Genomic DNA, 23,231 nt, shown 5'->3' on the forward strand with positions numbered 1-23,231 from the left:
TGATAACTGACAGTTGGAATGGTTGAACAGTTAAATAGTTGAGTAGTTTCAGTGGTTAAATTATTTAATAGTGTATTATTGCAGTGAGGACTTTTATTTTGAAACAGTTGTGGAAAGAGGAAACAGTTAACAGGATATGTAGTCTTCACAGAGAGATTGTATGCTTAAAGCCTGAGAGAGAGAGGGCTGCTGCAGGTGGGGCTGGCCACCTGGCATAAGATTCTAATTGCTCAACGACCTGATTGTGATGTCATAGAGGCCAATGTTAAGTCTATGGGGAAATTTTGAATAGTTTTTATTTAATAGTTCAAAAAGTATAAAAGTTACAAAGTTGAAAAGTCATAGCAACCCGATCCATTAGAATACCTACGTTACAAAGTTTGAATGAAGTTTCTAAGTTAAACGGTTGAAGAGAAATTGCGGTTAGAAAAAGTGGTAAGCGGAATAATAATAACTATAAGAAGCCTAGGAAGAACAGTACAGTGCATTTGCATGCACTGTAACTATAAGAAGCCTAGGAAGAACAGTACAGTGCATTTGCATGCACTGTAATTATTATAACTAGAAATGCAATTCCCGAGGAATTACACGAGGGGATGCAATCTGTTGGGTAGACTTTTATTTTGACACAGGAAACACTTTTATTTTGACACAGGAGAGAGAGAGATGCTTAAAGGCAAACATTCTAAAGTGGAACTCTGTTCTAGAATCTTTGATTAAAAGTGACAGTTGGATTCACAGGGCAGTGTTCTAACTAGACTGGGAACTGAGAGTTCTGGCTCATTATGACATCACATTCTCCATTAAAGTCTATGGGGGAAAAATACGCTTTTAATTACAAATATCTCAAAAAGTATAAACTTCTCAAAAATGTCAAATAGATTGTCTAGTAGATATTTGGAAGATCTACAGAACGGTGTTTCAACCATGTTTGTACGTTAAGCGGTTCGGGCTGAATAGCGCGCACAAAAAGGTAAAAAGAATAATAATAATAACTAGAAAAGCATTTCCTGAAGGAAATACCAGTGCATGGAAAGTCATTGCAAGGATTATGCTAGGGTAGGCTACTTAAAGTGATTACTAAGGTGTTGCTAGGCTAATTAAAGTGGTTACTATTCTATAAAAAGTGGTTACTAGGTTGGTTGCTAGGGAAATCATGTTGGTTGCTAGGGGAATCACATTGGTTGCTAAGGTGGTTGCCAGGGTGTCATTATGGAAGTGGTTGCTAGGTTGTTACTAGGTAATTATAGTGGTTGCTTTGCTATAAAAAGTGTTATTTTAAATATAGTTTTGAAAAGTTATTGAAATTGGGAGAAATAGAGAGAGTGATAGAGAAAGTGAAAGGAAGTGAAGAAAAAGAAGTGAAAGAAAGTGGGGATGACAAGTGAGCTATCCAGTTCAATGGAGAGACACACAGAGAAGAAGTTCCATTGAAGTTGCTGAAGTCAGTGAGAGAACACTGGCAAAGTTGATTCCATTCTATTTCTTTAAAAGCTAATTATGATGTCATAAAGCCAATGTTAAGTCTATGGCAAAATTAAGTTTAGTTTTTATTTCATATCTCAAAAAGTAAAAGTCATAGAAATATGAAAAGTAATAGACTGAAAATTTGATGCAAGAGCTACGTGACAAAGTTTGAACCAAGTTCCTACGATAAGCGGTTAGAGTCAAATTAGGGCCTGGAAGAATAATAATAATAAAAACTAGAAAAGCATTTCCTGAAGGAAATACCAGTGCATGGAAAGTCATTGCAAGGATTATGCTAGGGTACTTAAAGTGATTACTAAGGTGTTGCTAGGCTAAATAAAGTGGTTACTATTCTATAAAAAGTGGTTACTAGGTTGGTTGCTAGGGAAATCACGTTGGTTGCTAGGGAAATAAAATTGGTTGTTAAGGTGGTTGCCAGGGTGTCATTATGGAAGTGGTTGCTAGGTTGTTACTAAGTAATTATAGTGGTTGCTTTGCTATAAAAAGTGTTATTTTAATATAGTTTTAAAAAGTTATTGAGATTGGAAGAAATAGAGAGAGTGATAGAGAAAGTGAGAGGAAGTGAAGAAAAAGAAGTGAAAGAAAGTGGGGATGACAAGTGAGCTATACAGTTCAATGGAGAGACACACAGAGAAGAAGTTCCATTGAAGTTGCTGAAGTCAGTGAGAGAACACTGGCAAAGTTGATTCCATTCTATTTCTTTAAAAGCTAATTATGATGTCACAAAGCCAATGTTAAGTCTATGGCAAAATTAAGTTTAGTTTTTATTTAGTATCTCAAAAAGTAAAAGTCGTAAAAGTATGAAAAGTAATAGACTGAAAATTTGATGCAAGAGCTACGTGTCAAAGTTTGAACCAAGTTCCTACGATAAGCGGTTCAAGTCAAATTAGGGCCTGGAAGAATAATAATAATAAAAATAATAAAAAGAAAAAGCCTAGGAATAACAATACAGTGCATTTCCATGCACTGTAATAATAAAAAGAAAAAGCCTAGGAATAACAATACAGTGCATTTCCATGCACTGTAACTAGAAATGCAATTCCCGAGGAATTACACGAGGGGATGCAATCTGTTGGGTAGACTTTTATTTTGACACACAGGAAACACTTCAATAGGATGTGAAGTTCAGGGAGAGAGAGAGATGCTCAAAGCCAAACATTCTAAAGTGGAACTCTGTTCTAGAATCTTTGATTAAAAGTGACAGTTGGATTCACAGGGCAGTGTTCTAACTAGACTGGGAACTGAGAGTTCTGGCCCATTATGACATCACATTCTCCATTAAAGTCTATGGGGGAAAAATACACTTTTAATTACAAATATCTCAAAAAGTATAAACTTCTCAAAAATGTCAAATAGATTGTCTAGTAGATATTTGGAAGATCTACGGAACGGTGTTTCAACCAAGTTTGTACGTTAAGCGGTTCGGGCTGAATAGCGCGCACAAAAAGGTAAAAAGAATAATAATAATAAGAAGCGACCGGATTTCAATAGAGGGGATGCATCCCCTCTAATAAGAAGCGACCGGATTTCAATAGAGGGGATGCATCCCCTCTAATAATAAGAAGCGACCGGATTTCAATAGAGGGGATGCATCCCCTCTAATTATTGCAGTCTGCTCACATAAGTCATACAATTATCCTGTGGGCATTGCAGTTAGACGCTAAGTTACTAATTTCCCCTTTTTGTGTGTATGCTTGTTCCCGTATGTGTGTGCGTTCCTTTGTGTGTGTGTGTGTGTGCGTGCTTTCGTGTGTGTGTGTGTGTGTCTGTCTGTCTGTCTGTCTGTCTGTCTGTCTGTCTGTCTGTCTGTCTGTCTGTCTGTCTGTCTGTCTATCTGTCTGTGTGTGCGTGTGTGTGTGTGTGTGGTGTGTCCACAGGAGCGTCCGCGCAGTGCGGTGGAGCAGCTGTGTGCGGCGGAGTCGAGCGCGCGTCCGCGCATGAGCGTGGAGGAGCAGATGGAGCGCATCCGGCGGCACCAGCAGGGGGCGCTGAAGGAGAAGAAGAAGGGCCTGGCCGTGCTGGGCGGCGGCAGCAGCCCGGGCACTCAGGAGAACTCGCCCTCACGCAGCCCCTCCTTCTCCAAAGAAAACCCCTTCAGGACCATGCAGGTACTCAGTCCCACACCACAAACCCCTTCAGGAGCATGCAGGTACTGCACTCAGTCCCACACCACAAACCCCTTCAGGAGCATGCAGGTACTGCACTCAGTCCCACACCACAAACCCCTTCAGGAGCATGCAGGTACTCAGTCCCACTCCACGTCCTGTGCTGAGGGGGTTTAGGTCTGTGATCCTTGAAATGGATACACAAGATGTTGTTTCTGTTTGAGTTGAGTTGTCGTGTATGTTGCTGGTGTCTGTTGTGACCATATCTAAACATTACTGAACATTTTTGTGTGTTGACCATTGTTTTTTTTTTTCTTTTTTGTTAGCTCTACATCAATTACTGGTTTTCTGTCGCCCGCCCACCCACCGATGTACCCACTCAATTTAATCTCTCTTAAATTTCTCTCCCTCTCTCCCTCCCTCAGTCCAACCAGAGTCGGCGGAGGAACGAGGGCTTCTGCACTGACCTGCAGGAGCTGGAGGCCTCGCTGAGGGAGCAGGAGGTGGTGCAGGAGCACGAGAGTCCGGCCGAGGAGATCGCGCGGCTCAAAGAGGCCGTGGACCCCGAGCACTTCAACATGGACCGTGAGGTGGGAACCAGTGAACCGCCCGTCTGTCTCGCCACAAAGCTCTCAGCCGGATTTGTATTAATGCTCTTCCTTCCTTTCCTCCCTTTCCCTTGTTCTTCTCTATCCCTCCTTTCCCCTTGTTTGTCCTCTTTTTTCTTTTTTCTTCTCTATCCTCCCTTTCCTTTGTTCCTCCCTTTCCTCCCTCTCCCTTGTTCCTCCTTTACCTCTTTCTCTCATTTTATATTTATTTTACTCTATTTTTCTCTTTCTTTCCCCATTTTCTCTCTCTCTCTCTCTCTCTCTCTACCTCTCTCTGTCCCCCTCTCCTCCTCTCTCCAGCTGTCCAAGCCAGAGAAGGTGGTGATCCCCGAGCGCTACATGGAGCCGGAGCCAGAGGAGGCCCTGAGCCCAGAGGAGGAGGCCGACAAGAGGAAGAAGGTGGACCGCATCAAGGCCCTCATCGCCAAGAACAGGTGAGTCCACACACACACACACACACACACACACACACACACACACACACACACACACACACAGAGAGGAAGAAGGTGGACGGCATCAAGGCTATCATCACAAAGAACAGATGAGCCCATACAGACACACACACACACACACACACACACAAACAGAGGAAGAAGGTGGACAGCATAAAGGCCTTCATTGCCTAAAGCAGGTGAGCCTAGGGGTCAGGATTTGAAAGGTTAGCTTCAGCCAGTTAGCATCCCATTTAGCCGCCACTATCTATGCTACCTCCATACCCCTATCTACACTATAAATGGCATCCTATCTATACTACACACCCCTATCTACACTATAAATGGCATCCTATCTGTACTACACACCCCTATCTACACTATAAATGGCATCCTATCTATACTACCTACCCCTATCTACACTATAAAGGGCATCCTATCTATGCTACACACCCCTGTCTACACTATAAAGGCCATCCTATCTATACTACACACCCCTATCTGCACTATAAATGGCATCCTGTCTATACTACTCACCCCTATCTACTATAAATGGCAACCCCTTCTGGCACTCTCTGGCTATTTTCACAAGCAAGCCCGTTTGGCGTTTCCGACGGCCACTAATGAGGTCATCTGTGTGGGTTGGCACAGCCCTCCCAACCGTTCCCCTCTCGGACCCGCATAGATCCATCAGCAAAGCATCACATCGCCCTGAGCACACTCTGCCTGTCAGCCCGTTGAAATGTCACTGCTTTTATAGAGCTTACTTACATACTGCGAGAGAGAGCGCTTTGCCCTTGACTGTGTTGAATGAAAGGCCTATCCATTAAGCTCCCGGTTCTGTGGCCTTGATGGCGTTCAAACAGGCCGAGGCAGATGGTCCAGGCAGCTCAGACCCTGAAGAGGCGTCATTAACTTGGGCTGGAGGAGATGACTCTGAGCCAGCCGCCGCAGCAGCAGCAGCCTCATACCGAGGAGCGCTGCGAAGCTGAGAGCAATGACAGTGCGAGTTAGAGGGAGTGAGAGAAGGGGGGACTAATAGCAGAGGATGAAAAGACCGGGATGAAAGGAGGGAGAGAGGAGCTCTCCACCTCTCCTCTCCTCTCTTCTCCTCTCCTCTCCTCTCTCCACCTCTCCTCTCCTCTCCTCTCCTCTCCTCTCCTCTCCTCTCCTCTCCTCTCTCCACCTCCACCTCTCCTCTCCTCTCCTCTCCTCTCGGCGTGGCTTTGCGTGCCGATTAGGAGGTGGACGTGACTGCTGAAATGAGGCCCAGAGCTGGCGCCATTGGCTGACCGTGTCACCATGACATTTCCATTTCCAACAGCTAGGAGAGGAAATGTTTTTTTTATTATTATTTTAAAGTGGCTTTTTACAAGCCCACTGTAAACCCTGTCCCATATAATTGCAGAAAATGCCCTGCATTTTCTTAGCAGCTGAAATGCTAGATTTGACCGACTTATCTACGAGAGAGACACACACACACACACACACACACACACACACACACACACACACACACACACACACACACACACACACACACACACACACACACACACACAGTTCTCTGAGCGTTAGATTGGCTTAATACATTTGTTTCACTTCTTGTACACGTCTGTATTAAATTAGGTTAGATTGTCATTGTGCAGAGTACAAGTACAGAGCCAGTGAAATGTGGTTAACATCTAAGCAGAATTACTGTACGCAGATTTGTGTTTGTGTAGGTATCTTCATGCACACCTTCTCTGTGTGCTTGTGTTGTGTTTATGTTCTGTGTGTGTTAATGCCCTGTTTTATGTGTGTGTGTGTGTGTGTGTGTGTGTGTGTGTGTGTGTGTGTGTGTGTGTGTGTGTGTGTGTGTGTGTGCATCAGCATGCAGAACATGCACCCTGGCATGCCTCTGAGCCCAGAGGTGGAGGCGGAGGATGAGGCCACGGCCCAGACACAAGAGAAGATCATCAACATCTCCTACGAGCTGGCAGCAGAGGCCTCCAAGCGCTCCAAACTGGTGGCCGGTGAGACAGCACAGCACATTATAGTACAGAACAGCAAAATATAGTACATTACAGCACAACACAATATAGCACAGTCCAGCACAACACATTAAAGTACAGCACAACACAATATAGCACAGTGCAGCACAACACATTACAGTAGAGGACAATGCATTATAGCACAGCACAGTACATTATAATATAGCACAATATGTTATAGCACAGTACAGCACAATGCAATATAGCACAGCACAACTCAGTACAGACACACAGAGCAGAAGGACTGTGCAGGCATCAGGCAGAATGAGAATGAGAGTGAGTGGAGGAGTTTGGGTGTGGGCACTAATTGGCTGTTTGTTTTTGCTTGCCTGCTTGTTTATTTATTAGGTTTGCTGTGTATTGGCAGGCCTATGGGCCAGTTCCACACAACTGAGTTTCCAAAAAAAAAAAAAAAAAGAAAGAAAGAATGAATGATCCAAATTCTTGACTTTCTTGTAATTTAGTGGATAACATTTAAGAATCCAAACCTTTGTCACAGCCATTTTTGTTCCCCCTTGCATCAAATGTACTGTGAGTGTGTGGGGAAGCATGGCTAACCAAGCTGCAAATCATTAGGCTTTACAGGTTTTAATATCCGCTCCTTCATTCCCCCAAATCCCCTCTTCTTTTAGCGCCTGGTCAATCCTCATTAAAGTCTCCAAATAATCCCCAATGTACTCGCTCTCTCTCTCTCTTTCTCCTTCTCTTTCTCCCTCTCTCTCCCCCTTCTCTCTCTTTCTCTCTACCACCCATTTCTCTCTCTTTCTTCCTCTCCTCTCTCACTCTCTCTCTTTCTCTCTCTCTTTCTCTCTCTCCCTCTCTCTCTCTCTCTCTATCTCTCTATCTCTCTCTCTCTCTCTCTCTCTCATAATCCCACTCTGAGTCATTTTCTCATTCTCCCATACTCTTAAGGAACAGTTCAACTCTGACGGCCCCTTATTGTACCCCGTACATTGCTGTCACTGTCCGGATGTTAGTTTTGGTCAACTGCATAGCTTATAGCGTTCTCTTAGGTGTGCCTAGATCTGCCAAGTCATTATTTTCTGCCTATGCTCATTCAGTCTTCTTAAATGAGTTGTGTGTTGTCCGGGGAGCGAGGATATGTGTGTGTTAGTATGTCATGATGATTGGCATTGCTCTGTTGTTTTTGCTGATTGCACGGGCCCTGTTCCTTGCCTAGCTGTGCCTGCCAATGTGTCAATCATCCACCTTCACCCCATTTCAGCACCAGTCGAAGGAAGGCATTGACATTACTGATTGCCTGTGTGTGTCTCTTGTTTTGCGTGTGTGTGTCTGTGTGTCGTTTGCAGCAAAAAGCCTCCCATCCTCCCCCCAGTCCCCCGTGCCCCCTGCAACACACACTCCCCTGCAGCTCACAGATGGAACACACTTCATGTGTGTGTAGTGCCCTGGCCACAGTAAGAGCCCTCCGATCTCTCCTCTCTTCTCCTCTCCTGTCCTCTCCCATCTCCTGTGGATTTCTCCATCTCAACACTACTTTCTGCCTCGCCATTTTGATACTCATGCTTATGCTGTCTAACTTTCCTGGGGTCTGTTCCAATACTTGTGTGTGTGTGTCTGTGTGTCTCTGTGTCTGTGTGTGTGTGTCTTTCCTAAATGTTAACGAACGGGTATCTTTTGTCTTCATGCGAGACTGCTCTGATATTCTGTTTGGGTCTCTTGTGCATGAAGTTAACAGTTCAACACTGTTCTTCCATGTCATCTTTATCATCGTAATTGCTTGCATTTGAAAGTACCCACGTCTCTGTCAAGAAAACATCTTCAGGGAGAACAAATTTGTGTATACACATAAATACTTCAGCTCATAAAAGAAAATGCCCTCAGGCTGAGAAACTGAGTGAGCTTTGGAAGTTAATTGGTTTATATTCGAAGTACGACACAAATATGACTGACTCTTTGCCACTGCAGCAGGTCGCAGGAGGACAGCTTCTCTATCTCAACTCTTCACAATGTGTCGGCACTTGTCCTCTGAAAGGTCCTAACACAGTTAGTGCTAATATGTTGGAGCGCACTTGTCCTCTAAAATGTGCTAACACAGTTAGTGCTAATATGTTGGAGTGCATGCCTATCTAAATGGCTTTGAAATGTGACACCATTGTACATGGTCGGAGGTGCACCAGGCGACATGCTGGCGTTTAAATACTGTACCGGTAGTAGGGTGGCCACTCAGGAGGGGGTTACTGTATGTTGTGATAGATAGCAGCATTGGAATGCTCTGGCGCTACTCCCAGAGTGAAGCAGGCGAGCAGATGCAGGCGCATACGATACGAGACCCAAGGGCCGTCACTCTCAGTTAAAGCACAGTGGCATTTAAAAGCCCCACTTGAACAAACAACAGCTTAGCAAAGCCCACGGCACAGGCAGTGCCACCGGGCACTCAGTGGCCCTTGTGTTGTGTTAGTGAGTGTCCGTTTTACTAGCCCATCTGTTCTTTATATTTTTCTTACTTGTCTTGTTTAGATGCTGAACTCTTAAAGGGATATTCCGCCATTTTTGGAAATACGCTCATTTTCCACCTCCCCTCGAGCAAAACAATCGATATTTACCTTGCTCCCGTTCATCCAGCCATTCTGTGAGTCTGACGATACAACTTTTAGCTTCAGCCTAGCATAGATCATTGAATCGGATTAGACCATTAGCTTCTCGCCTGCTAGCTTCATGTTTAAAAGTGACTAAGATTTCTGGTAATTTTCCCATTTAAAACGTGTCTCCTCTCAAGTTAGAAAAAGCAATAAGACCAACTGAAAATGAAACCTGGCGTTTTTCTAGGCTGATTTGACATGGAACTACACTCTCATCTGGTGTAATAATCAAGGCAACTTGCAAACGTACCATAGGCGCAGTGATATTGTACACAGCATCTGAAAATAGTCCCCATAGACAACAAGCAGTAGTAGTGCCAGTAGTTTGCAAGTTGCCTTGATTATTACGCCAGATGAGAGTGTAGTTCCATGTCAAATGAGCCTAGAAAAACGCCAGGTTTCATTTTCAGTTGGTCTTATTGCTTTTTCTAACTTGAGAGGAGACACGTTTTAAATGGGAAAATTACCAGAAATCTTAGTCACTTTTAAACATGAAGCTAGCAGGCGAGAAGCTAATGGTCTAATCCGATTCAATGATCTATGCTAGGCTGAAGCTAAAAGTTGTATCGCCAGACTCACAGAATGGCTGGATGAACTGGAACAAGGTAAATATCGATTGTTTTGCTCGAGGGAAGGTGGAAAATGAGCGTATTTCCAAAAATGGCGGAATATCCCTTTAAGACAAATCATGTTCTCTGGATGTTAAGTTTTCATTCACAGAGAGATCAAAAAAAGCATTGTGCAACTTTAGATTGTGTATAATCTAATAAGTCTCTTATACAGGTCTAATGGTCTGGCCCAGAAACGCAGCCTGCTGCCCCTGCCTCGTAGTCCTCACCACTCTCTTATCTGTCTGTCTGTCCGCAGCACAAGCCCTAGCCTCAGTGAAGACCTACACATGAGGACGGGTGTCTTGGAGAGTGACCCCCCCACAGCACACGGTGTCCCGACTGGTCAGACCGCTGACTCTCTCGGCTTTAAATACTCCCGAAAGAAAGGAACATTGCTGCACTGTGACATCACTTCCTCCCTCCACGGCCCTCCGTAGTAGTCGCGTAGATGTTCTTATTGTTTCACCTGCGCATTCACAGGCCTTCCACACACACACACACACACTGCTGTGGCCATGCAGGCAAGGTGGGCTTCCGCTCCCCAAGCTCTGCTGTGAGTGTGTGTTGGCTTCATATGCAGCTGACTCACACATGCCAAAATATACACAGTTCAATGCCAATGGTAACTACAATAAGCTCAAAGATAGCTTGCAGAAGCAGGACTACTTCGAGATCAGTTTTTAAACAGTTTCATTGTGTTCAGTTAAGTTATTTTTGGGATTTTTAACCATTTTAACCATTTTTGTTCATTTTAAATCTCATATCTTTTAGAATACAGAACACTTCATTTTACAGTATTTAAATGCATAAAACCACATTGTTTTTATATGAAAAGATATATATATATATATATATATAAATATGACAGATATATATACATGATACCTAAAATGATAACAGATCCACATGGTGCCACTTCATTGCTGCAGTTGAAGATTTCTTTCCTTGGGTCGTTGTTATTTATGTCTGACCGCGTGCAGTTCATGTCACAGTTGCCGACACACACATGAATGTTTTGGCTTTAAATATGCTTCATGTCATTTCTTTTTTTTTTTTTTTTTTTAAATGATATTTAAATAGAAAAGAGTTTTCTGGGATTTCTTTTTATTTTCCTGGTTGGTTTGGAATCCTGGACATGATAGAGAAGGGACTAGCACATGTAAAAAAGCAATAAGTAAAAGTTTGTTATTCCAGGATTGCAGAGTATTTTTTGTATAAAATGTAATTAAAAGAGGATCCTTGTGTATATACTGTAGGCTGCACAGTGGGCAGAGCGTGTGTACAGGAGACCACTTACTGAAGTCAATATGCAAATGTTCATATCTCATCTGATTTATATCATGTGAAATAAATGTTGATGTTCTTACCGACGTGTTGAGTGTACTAAACGTGCTACTGCCTAACACAACATCAGTCTGGCTCATTAGTTGAGCCCCAAATGACATTGCCATAGTAGACCTGTGGTAGATGAGACGACAAGTTCCAACTAGAATTTTCCATTTAAGGAATAGACATATTTATGACTGTAGTAATGGGCTGTTGAATATTGGTTATTTAGAATAGTTGTGTTGATAAAACAACTCCTTACATTTTAAAAGGCAGGTTTAATATGGTTATGATTATTGTTATTTAGCAGATGCCTTTGTCCAAAGAGACATACAAATAACAGTGAACAATTACAAAAGTAGGGAGAATAGCAATGTCATAAATAAACAATAAAATATCAAGACAAGTTTAATAATATACAGCTCTGGAGAAAAATAGAAGACCACTGCACATTTATATCATCAAAGCCCGTCAACTCACTCAAATGTCACTCCGCAATCGAAGGATGACCTCAGAAAAATGTGTAGTGGTCTCTTCATTCTTTCTAGAACTATATGTGAAGAACTCTTTTCCAAAATGCTACTGTATACAGTATCCACCATTTTTATTTTTGTTTTCAAAGTAATTTCAGTGGAACTGGAATCGAGCTATTATTGTTTACTCAATCAAAACAACACAACTGCACCTTTATTGATATTACCTGAAATGCACAATTAAATAACATGACTTATTAATGTTTTCAAAAATGAATTTAAAGCATTTTGGAAAAGAACTCTTCATATACACACACACACACACACACACACACACATACTGTATATTTATATACACACGCTATATTGCCAAAAGTATTCGCTCACCTGTCTTGACTGACATTAACTTCAGTCACATCCCATCCTTAATCCAGAGGGTTTATTATGACGTCGGCCTCAACTCTTCTGGGAAGACTTTCCACGGGGTTTAGGAGTGTGTTCATGGGACTTTTTTACCATTCTTTCAGAAGCGCATTTGTGAGGTCACACACTAATGTTGGACGAGGCGACTGGCTCTCAGGATCCACTCTAATTCATCCCAAAGATGTTCTATTGGGTTGAGGTCAGGACTCTGTGCAGACCAGTCATGTTCATCCACACCAAACTCTGTCATCCATGCCTTTATGGACCTTGCTTTGTGTACTGGTGCACAGTCATTTTGGAACAGGAAGTGGCCATCCCCAAACTTCCCACAAAGTTGGAACATGGAATTGTCCAAAATTTCTTGGTTAATCCTGACGCATTCAGAGTTCTTTTCACTGGAACTAAGGGACCAAGCCCAGCTAGGGGATGGCCCCTTCCTGTCCCAACATGACTGCACCAGTGCATAAAGCAAGGTCAATAAAGGCATGGATGACAGAGTTTGGTGTAGACTGGCCTATACTTTTGGCAATATTGTGTGTGTGTGTGTGTGTGTGTGTGTGTGTGTGTGTGTGTGTGTGTGTGTGTGTGTGTGTGTGTGTATAAGCTCTCTCTCTCTCTCTCTCTCTCTATATATATATATATATATATATAGCAGAAATATATCAGTGTACAACAGTGTACATATAAATGAATTAGTACAGATCCCTTTACCCCTCAGCCTGTCCCTGCTCACCTAGCCTATCCATTGGCAGATCCTACAGTACAAACATACACAAACATTGCAAAGTTGCAAGTTATCTTTAGCAAATATACATGTAGAAATTACAACAGAGACTTGGCGAAGAAAGGACGTTCAACTAGAGTAGGCTATAACAGTTGAATTAAGTAATAACATTTTATAGAGTCAGATTAGGAATAGGTTAAACCAGGGAGTGTGGCATGATTTAAACATGGTTCAAACAAGGCTAAAACATCACGAGTCACTTCTGACTTAGATCACTGCAGCCAGGCCCACATCTGTCATGAACAAATATATTTTCTATTTACAATGCATTACTTAAAACATTATGCATGGACAAGTTTGTGTTTATTTAAAATACGTGTAGGCCTATTAGTTAATAACTAATTATCTTATTCATAGACTGTATATACAGTCTATGATCTTGCATTTTAATACATTGTAGGCATGAGTTTAAAATGACATTCTAACCAATTAGAATGTTTTCATCAATAGCTGATTTATTTACAGTAGGCCCAATGTATTATTGTCAGACCAACAACCATCATGAAAATTAATACAGATACAAGTAGGCAAATTGACTAAATCATTTTTTACCGAATACTAATGGTGAATGATAAGGATATAACATCCATAAACACATATAATACAGACCTGAGAAGTCTGTTTGGCATTCTCTGAGGGAGGCAGTTGGAGGACTCCTGCGGAGTAGGGTAGCCTACTGGTTGGTGTGCAGAGTGATGCACCGAGATGTAATTAGCCATAACGATATTTTATTAGTGCTTAATGGTTGGTAGCTCTAAAAGTGGATAGTTCATGTTAAGCCACAATCACGCTTGTAGCCTATCAGATAATGCTCAATAGTCTATCCAGAGTAGAGTAGAGTTAGAGTAAGCTATAGTCTTGTTTCCAGTAATGGGTTCTGTAGAGAAGGGCTATAGCGCCCTCTTGTGACAAAATGAAGTCTCGTTCCATACAAAATTGGAAGTCCAGTTTAAAGACTGAACTCCAGGTAATGATATATAATATAAGAAAACATCTGACTTCAGAATTGCCTGGACAGAGTTGTCATAGGTTACTAGACCAGCAAAACAGTTAGTCTTTCAGAGGAGAGAGATTAAGAAATAGGGGTTCGTCAAGAATTGTCCTTTCTACCTCTAACACACACACCTATAATATGTGTTACATGTTTTAATATAGGCAAGAAGTATGTTTTGCTTTTTTTTTTAGTAGCGTACACTGCAAATGGTGTCATGTTTTTGACTCTCAAGTTTGTATTTGCTTGACATGGGCTGTTGGAATTTGCTTACCAAGGCTACAATACCTAATATGAGTGCACAAGTGAAGTGTCCAGTGAGGATTGTTAACGCACTGATTAACAGACAGGCCCATCATAATTCTAAGAATTGTACTTTTTTGATAATGTCCTTTATTAGGTTGAACAGGCCTATTGCAGGTCCTGCTCGTGTAAGTCAAGTTCGTGCCGCTTGAACGTGCCACTTGTGCGACATTACGTCAATGCGTCAGTCTCCGCCCCTAGCGTCAGTTTTGGTTCAGCCCACCTAGTAGTTTACCTGGTGGTGAGTCGGTTTACTGTAGGCAGCAATGGCGATCATCAAGTGATTATCAATGTATAGGTGCTCGGGATACTGAGTCGCAGCCAAATTAGAGTTTACGCCGACATAATGGCTTCAACATCAGCCGACAGCAATGGTGAAGATACTCCAGCGGTCGACGATCAGACTGGCGAGCTACACTCAGAGTTGGTAGAGGGGGTTTCGGGCCTGAAATCAGACGAGAAGTCGTGCGTCACCGAGGACGGGGAAAGAGTTGAAGCTGATGGCGGGCAGGAAAAACATGAGGATGACAAGAAACCTTCATCACCTGAGCATGCAGTCGTTAATGACGAGCAGACAGCGGTGGACTGCAAAAGTGAAATGATGGCAGTTGTCAATGAAAACGAAAACAATGTTTCGACGACGCTCGAAAATGACAGTTGTGGTCCTGAACGCGAAGATGCGACAGTGAAGGCAGTGAAACAGGAACAGGTATCAGTGGATGAAAATGACTCTCCTGCAAATAAACAGTGCACTGGATGTAAACCAAACGAGGAAACTAATGTTACAGACAAAACTGTGAACGAGGGCAGCGAAGATGACAACAAGAGACGAGTTAGCATAGAGATGTCGTCTTCTGATGGAGAACCACTCAGTCGCATGGACTCCGAAGACAGGTTTGTGTCATTTTATTGGCCCTTTGAGACTCATCAGATCACTAGCTACACAGACAAGCTCATGGTCAAAGGCTGATTCGATTATTAGACCTGCGGCTTGTGTTACAGGCCTAATGTCATGTTAAATGTGTGAAATAATTGGATTCGAATGGATACTGTGCAACGAGCTAAATCATAGTATGCGTAATCTCACATGATATAAGAAACTAAAACACCATAGCCTTCAGACTAACATGAGCTAATATCTCAAGCTGCAGCTTGACTGTATAGTGAGCCTGTCAAAGTGAAGCTGTGTTACCCAACAAATCCTGATCACCGCAGCTGGGTAGCCACGAGCAGCACATCATGTTCGGCTTCTTTCATTAGGGGAATTCCCAGGTTAGGTCGGCATCGGCACGTAGGCCTAATCATTAACGCTCATACACCTCTGAGTGGAGTATTGTCTTTAAAGCCAGGCTACCATCCACTCTGAGTGTTCCTACATGTGTCAGAGTTTAATCTACCTCTGCCTATGGGCCTTAATCTGGGTTCATCAGTTGACCACTAGAGCCTCCCAAAACAACCAAAAGAGGCCATCACTGTCCCCTCATTCACAATTGTTAAATCTTGCCTCCACTACTCCTGAAGTTCAGTAGACACCTGTGTGATGTGTAGCCTACCTCTTTACTCTCGTGTTTTCCCCAGGGACTGGTCTTTGTTTTCTTCAGTCCATACTGGGCTCTGCACTGAGATGAAATGGCCTGACATTAATGTTTCATGTTCTTGGCAGTAATGTTTTTTGTTTCTTTTACGAATGAATGTAGCTATCAAACTAAGTCCACCACAGCTGTTCAATATTTTTGCGAATGTATATTTAAAGCATTTGTATTATGTGGTGTGTTTAAAGTTTCTTGTCATGATGTGTTGCCAGCCAACAGAAACACAACCATGATCTGCACTAAACATACTCTGTCTATTTCCCTCCCTCCCTCCCTCCCTCCATGCATCCATCCATCCCTCCCTCCATCCCTCCCTCCACTGCTCCCTCTCTCTCAGTATCAGCAGCACGCTGATGGACATGGAGAGCACGGCGTCCAGCGGTCGCTCCACGCCGGCCATGATGAACGGCCAGGGCAGCCTGACGCCCTCCTCGGGCAAGAGCGTGGCCTACGCCTGCTGCTGGGACCAGTGCCTGGACCGCTACGGCTCCAGCCCCGACCTGGCCGAGCACCTCCGCGCTGTCCACGTGGACGACCAGCAGGGAGGGGTGAGCCACAAACACACACACACACACACACACACACACACACACAGGCACATAGACACACCAGTTACAGGATTTAGGTATACACGTAGGCATTGAGAGATTTCTTCTGCAAAGTTCTGCACAGGAAGCTGCACGCTTGCAGTAGGCTATGTGGGCATAGTGCTATCCTCTGTTGGGGCCTGGTCCTCATCAGGAAGTATGTCATATCTTGATGGTATATTTTCAGTTGATCTAGATTTTGTTATGAGAACTAAAGGAACTTCAGAGGTAGAAGAGGGAGATGGTTAGGAAACATCTTTTTTTTATTAGTTTAAAGGTATACTTGGTACCGGTCACTATGGCCATGCTGGGCGAACGATTCCCCTATTACAAGTTAGTTAATCATCAATTTGGCTTCGTAAAGGTTACTATATATATATATATATATATATATATATATATATATATATATATATATATATATCTCTACTATAATCTACTATACTTACAGTAGATTAAGGTGAAAAAATTGCATAGTGTACCTTTAGCACAGTGGCTCTTAACATGTATGTCCGAGGCACAGAGAGAGAGAGAGAGAGAGAGAAAAAAAGAGAAACATCTGCATAGGGAATACTTGCCGAACAAACTGTGATGATTGCTGTCAAGCTATCAGAACGTCATTCCCCCGTGTTGCACCAGGATTAGTGTGCCGACCGTGCTGTGTTTTGAAGTGCTCTCTGGTGTGTTGTATTGTCCCCTCAGGAGTTCAGGTGTCTGTGGAAGGGCTGTAAGGTGTACAACACGCCATCTACCAGTCAGAGCTGGCTGCAAAGACACATGCTGACCCACAGCGGAGACAAGCCCTTCAAAGTAAGACACGGCTCACACACACACACACACACACACGCACGGCTCATGACATGATACACAGCTCTGACACATGGCTCTCACACATTGCCCAACACATGCCTTCTGTCTATCAGTAAGACACCACTGTAACACACACTGCGTTAATGGCTCTCACACACACTGTACATCTTTTCAAAGTAAGACACGACTCTCTCACACACACGCACACACACACATTCTCAGCCTTTTAAAGTAAGACACAGCTCTCGCACGCATTGGCTGTACTTCCATACTGTGGTGTACAGTAATTTCCTGTGTTTTTGCCACATTGTGTACAAGCCGCAGGATAGTGTTTCATGCAAGTTAAAAGAATCAAAAACGTAGTCATTCCGTATTACCTGCCCCTGTGTATTAACATCATAGCTGAAGAAAATGTAGCAAAATCGATGTATAAGCTGCAGGTGATAGTTGGGGAATTATGGTAGATCTAAATAAGCTGATTGATGAAATGAAGTAGGTGATGTGTGAAACTGCTCTCTCTCACTTACTCTCTCTCTCTCTCTCTCTCTCTCTCGCACACACTCTCTCTCTCTCGCTCTCTCTCTCTCTCTCTCTCTCGCACTCTCTCTCTCTCTCTCTCTCTCTCTCTCTCTCTCTCTCTCTCTCTATCTCTCTCTGTCTCTCCCTCTCTCTCTCTCTCTCTACCCCATGCTCCATGGCTCGTAGTGTGTGGTAGGAGGCTGTACGGCCAGCTTCGCCTCTCAGGGAGGGCTGGCGAGACATGTGCCCACGCACTTCAGCCAGCTGAGCTCGTCCAAGGTGTCCAGTCAGGGCAAGCTGAAGGAGGAGTCCCCGTCCAAGGCCGGCATCAACAAGAGGCGCAAGCTGAAAAACAAGCGCAGGAGATCTCTGCGTAAGTATCGCACGGCCCGGTGTGTGTGGGCAGTGTGTTTTGTTTTGATCATACACACACACACACACACACACACACACACAGAGACATACAAACTCGCACTCAGACTCACACACACACACACACACACACACACACACACACACACACACGGACATACATACCCATTCACACACGGCCACGCACCCCCCCCCCCCCCACACACACACACACACAAACATAATCACTCAGTCACAGACTCGCATACACACACACACACACACACACACACATACGCACATACACAGACAAACACATCCACACACACACACAAACATACCCACACACACATCCACTCTGACACAGAGATAGACACACACACACACACAGACACACACACACACACACACACACACACACACACACACGCACACACATTCTCAGTACTGCAGTGCCTGTAATGATAGGCCCTGATGCCCTTGATTAGGCCTGGGACTCTCAGCCTTTATCCCCTGGCTTTGAATCCTCTGACAGGGCTCAGATTCGACATTGAAAAGCAAACCATCCCCACGCATTATTTTGAACAGTGATTCATTCCTGTGGCCTCAAACGAGTCTTGGTGTCAATCTTACAGGCGTGTTTGTCATTTATAGACTCTTTTGTCGGGGAATTTCCCCCGTCTTCTCTGCGCCAACGTCTGCATTAGCAGGTCCCCGGAGAGTCCGTCCGCCCGCCCGCCCGCGCACCAAACACACCGAGATGCAGATGTCTGTGCAGAGCAACTCTGCTACCTCTGGAACCTTCTGGAACGACATTGCATCTTCTGCTGATAGATGTAAAACAAACATGGTTGGCGTTAAAGTCAGCCAAAAAGTTTAGTAAATCAGCTCTGTGTGATTCTTCCTGCCTACGTAAAGTCACTGAACTGGGAAGATCCATTTCATGAGCAGTGCTTATTCCTTAACCAAGTATATTGGAATATTTCTTTGCGGGCCCCAGTATCCCTGAGTCTTCTTTTAGAGATTGCCGTGGGCTGACAAAATACCAGACGGTTGAGCACATAATACATGGGTATACAGTAAGCAGAAGTTCAAATTAATTTCAGGCTTGTCGGCATTGATTGGATTGTCTTTGTGGATGTCGTGCCTTTTGGTGATTGCTGCTATAAACTGTGAAAGGCTTTGGGTAAGATTAAATGGCTTTCCTGACTCTGCAGAAAGTTCCGGACAGTGTCTAGACGGAGGTGCAACCCTATCTGACATGTGATACACCCCCGTCACTCACACACACACACACACACACACACACACACACACATGTTGCTGCACCAGATGTTCCTTTCCTGCGTCCATAACTATTTGACATTTTTGTAGTATAATTGCTGAAAGAAGTATTTTGTAGGCTTTTGATGTGATGTTAGTCTGCTGTGCAAGGATAAGTTTCACCTGAGTTATGGAAACCCATTGCACAGTGTATGTCAAACACACAATGTGCACGGCACAGCCAGAGAGCCAGATTGCCACGGCCACTTTCCCTCCGTTGTTTTAAGTGCTGCATGGCACAGGTGAAATTGGACACACAAGTGCACACACCGCTGCAGTGTGTAGGCTGTGTATTCTGGGGTGAACACAGATGATTCACACCACAGAAGGTACAGCATGTGTATGCACTCGTCAGGGTTTGTCCTTAAATGTGCTTTAAATTAAATTCATGCTAAGATGGCTTCATTCTCTCAGAGAGGAACTTGTGTTACGTGGAATTTGGGGAAAACAATAATCTTCACAATAAGTTTTGTCTGACTGGTAGACTACCTGATTAGCAGCAGAGCTTGAGAACTCTCTAGGGAAGAGCAGTTCCATCTCTTTCGTGACGGAATGAAGTTATTTCTAACCTATGAGTTTACAAACAAGAAGCCACTTCATAGACGAGCGGCGTTTTGCACATCCAGTTTTCTCTCTCTCACACACAAGAGTAACCCTAGAGGGACAGCGGAGGCCTTTTAAAGCATCATTCAGTCTCGCATGGATGAGCTGGACATTATGGAACAGACCTCAGAGTTGTCAGTTCAGAGCAGAGCCAGAGATTGTCATCTGGGCAGCGCGGTGCAAACTGTCATTTTTGTGGTCTGACGCTGCTCCTCATTTGCGTCATTTGCCGTATCCATTTTATTTCCCAAGTACCCAGGCAGGGTTTTTTTCCCCCCCTTTTTCATACCAAATAGTATTGTCTTTTTTTTTTCTTCTTTTCACTTCTAACGCTTGCCCCCATCTCTCTCTCTCTCTCTCTCTCTCTCTCTCTCTCTCTCTCTCTCTCTCTCTCTCTCTCTCTCTCTCTCTCTCTCTCTCCGTCCTCAGCTCGGCCGCACGACTTCTTCGACGCGCAGACCATGGACACCATCCGGCACCGGGCCATCTGCTTCAATCTGGCGACCCACATGGAGAGCCTGGGCAGTGGGCACAGTGTGGTCTTCCACAGCACGGTGAGTATGCGCGCCTGGCAGCCTCCGAGTCGCCTGTGGGCGGGCGGGCGGGCGGGCGGGCACGCGGTCCTCCCCTCCGCACCCCGGCTGTCCGCCCTCACTCTCTCTCTCTCTCTCTCTCTCTCTCTCTCTCTCTCTCTCTCTCTCTCTCTCTCTCTCTCTCTCTCTCTCTCTCTCGCTCGCTCCCCCCCTCGGGGGTTTCCGTGGTGCGCCCACAGCCACAGCCTCGGCCGCAACCACGCAGCCTCTCTCTGGGCCCCAGGAAGAAGAAGAGAAGAGAGAGAGAGAGAGAGAGAGAGAGAGAGAGAGAGGGAGAGAGAGAGAGAAAACAAGTGAGAGTTTCGCACTGGAGGGGTGCCACTCCGTGTCACACATAACAGGCCGCCGCGAGACATGTCGGGGCGGACGGGCGCGCGGGGCGTTCCGCTCCCGACCGCAGCCGAGGAAGAGGGAGGCTTTTTCTGCAGCGGACGCACAAAAGGGCTTACGCTGCACACGCCGCTATGGCTGCAGCTGGAAACAAATCCTCCTCATCCTCCTTTTTGTCTCTCACTAGTGCAGAAGAGGGCTCTGTATGTCTGGGTTGAAGTTTCGAGTTCTAGTCCGAAGCGAAGTACGTATCTTTTTTTTTTTTTTTTTTACAGAACATTCCCCTAACTGGAATGCATTACTCTTATCAGACAGCAGGTGTCGTCTATTCTGGATAGACATCTGTGCATGACTGCATATCATTCCCCTCTTTACAGTGGTATACACCACCTAATGTGTCCACTTGTACTCCATACTCCATGTGTGTACTGTGCCGATAGCCCTTAATCTAACTCATACCTTAGCTCTGATTAGGAGACGAACATTATCTCAGCTCTTATGAAGTAGATTTGATGGTGCATGGAGAAATTATGAATCAGAATCAGAATCATCAGAAACCGAATCAGAATCATCTACACAGAATCAGAATCATCTACACTGATGCCAAAGATTCTAGAGTGGATCTTTGCCGATACATTCTATGTTCAGAACTGGAGGATTTCAGCTGAAGGAGTGCTTTATTGTTGTCATGTTTATGTTAGCATGCTGATTTATGGGTGTCTAAATAACAGAAGTGAAGCTAAGGGTCATGCTAACGGCAGGATAGTGCTCCAGCTTATATAATGCCTCCCTGTGCATGACATTCAAAGAGCACCTGACTTCCTGATGAAGGGACATCTCTGGACATGCGAGAAGGTCTTTGGTTTAAAATGTCTCTCAGCAGGGGTTGTTTGTTGTTGTTGTTGTTGTTTGTTTGTCACATTAGTAGCCCCTTATGTGGCCCGTCTCAGGTGTTGCGCGTTAGCCGATAGGTGGTGTGTGAATAAACACTGTCCATTGAGAGGCCTGCACTCCTGCCTGTGAATGGCTTGTTGAGCTCAGGGTGTTTTTTCTGAATGGCTTGTAGTTTCCCATCAGTACAGCAGAGGGCAGTATGTCACAAGTCGGAGACGGTACAGTAAGGGGAACAGCAGACCCCTCCACTACCCACCCACACACCCACTCCCCACCCCCTCTCTTTTTTTCAGTAAAGAGGATCAGTGCTCCTTGGTTCTCCCACTTCCCACTCCTCCTCCTCCTCCTCCTCCTCTTCCTCCTCCTCTGCCTCCTCCCTGGATATGCACTGATATGCTGCAGTCCTGTCATCATTCAGTATTTTTTTTTAAATCTGAGAAGTACATGCTGCCGTTTAGTCGCTGTGTGTGTGTGTGTGTGTGTGTGTGTGTGTGTGTGTGTGTGTGTGTGTTAGCTTGGGTGGGGGTACATACATGCTTCTGTTTGTTCATCAGTGTGCATGCATGCGAGTAAGACGAGGCAAGTAAGTGTATCAGGTCCCAGTTATTGGTGTGTGTGTGTGTGTGCATAAGTTGGGGGTGGGGTGTTAACATGTGCCTTAGTGTCCGCATGCATGCATGATTGTGTGAGTGCATGCATGAATGAATGAATGTGTGTATGTATGCAGGAGGCAGTAGCTAATGCTAATGCTAGCTCTGTGCTCTTTAGCAAGATGCCAGTGTCCCACGTGGGGCAGTGCTGGCAGGCCTACACTCTGGATGTTCGTGTGTGTGTGTGTGTGTGTGTGTGTGTGTGTGTGTGAGTTTGAGCGTGTTTGCAGGCAGTAGGACTGTGGACGGAGCGAGAGCTCCCATATTGACGGGAGAGAGCGTGAGAGAGACTGGAGTGAGGGGAGAGATCAGGCGGGAGGCTTTTGAAGGTGACGGCGCTTTTGTTTGAGTTTCTCTCCCTCCTCTGGTTCTCACCCCCCCCCCCCCCCCCTCTCCGTCTTTATTTATTTATTATGCTGCTGCTGCTGCTGCGTGACTCACACACAGCGCTGTGACTCATCATCAGCTCAGTCGACGTAGATGCAGAATGGAATCTCTCCTCTCAAAAAAAGCAGGAGTGCACACACACACATACATGCATGCACACACACACACACACACACACACACACACACACACACACACATACACACGTAGGTATGCATACAAATAGAGGTAGCATGATGCCTATCACATCTGTCGTGTGAGGCTGCCTGTCTCGTGTTGGTCCCAGCCACGATGAGACAGATGGGGAGACACTGCAGAGATGCAGCCTGCTTGCAGAGGGAAGCCTCCAACTTCAGATACACACACACACACACACGCACACACACCATCACAGGGGAAAGGGACAGTGA

At 44.6% G+C, this 23,231-nt stretch overlaps 2 protein-coding genes across 6 annotated transcripts in view; both read left to right on the top strand.

The window, feature by feature from the left end:
• The window catches only part of LOC134093829 (pleckstrin homology domain-containing family A member 5-like), a 125,054-nt gene extending 113,806 nt beyond the window's left edge, over window positions 1-11,248 (top strand). For all 5 annotated transcript variants that reach the window (XM_062547097.1, XM_062547098.1, XM_062547100.1 and 2 more), the window contains 6 exons: window positions 3,366-3,596; window positions 4,019-4,183; window positions 4,502-4,635; window positions 6,508-6,650; window positions 7,979-8,086; window positions 10,139-11,248. In XM_062547097.1, coding sequence (XP_062403081.1) covers window positions 3,366-3,596; window positions 4,019-4,183; window positions 4,502-4,635; window positions 6,508-6,650; window positions 7,979-8,073 — 768 coding nt within the window. In that variant the 3' untranslated portion in view covers window positions 8,074-8,086; window positions 10,139-11,248. The remainder of the gene's footprint in view (window positions 1-3,365; window positions 3,597-4,018; window positions 4,184-4,501; window positions 4,636-6,507; window positions 6,651-7,978; window positions 8,087-10,138) is intronic.
• A 3,165-nt stretch (window positions 11,249-14,413) lies between these two features.
• Window positions 14,414-23,231, top strand: part of LOC134094550 (zinc finger protein aebp2-like) — a 33,891-nt gene continuing 25,073 nt past the window's right edge. Inside the window, exons 1-5 of the mRNA XM_062548130.1 lie at window positions 14,414-15,076; window positions 16,112-16,322; window positions 17,064-17,171; window positions 17,877-18,063; window positions 20,397-20,521. Coding sequence (XP_062404114.1) covers window positions 14,529-15,076; window positions 16,112-16,322; window positions 17,064-17,171; window positions 17,877-18,063; window positions 20,397-20,521 — 1,179 coding nt within the window. The 5' untranslated portion in view covers window positions 14,414-14,528. The remainder of the gene's footprint in view (window positions 15,077-16,111; window positions 16,323-17,063; window positions 17,172-17,876; window positions 18,064-20,396; window positions 20,522-23,231) is intronic.

Source organism: Sardina pilchardus, chromosome 10 (genome assembly GCF_963854185.1).
Source record: "Sardina pilchardus chromosome 10, fSarPil1.1, whole genome shotgun sequence".
NCBI classification, from domain to species: Eukaryota; Metazoa; Chordata; class Actinopteri; order Clupeiformes; family Clupeidae; genus Sardina; species Sardina pilchardus.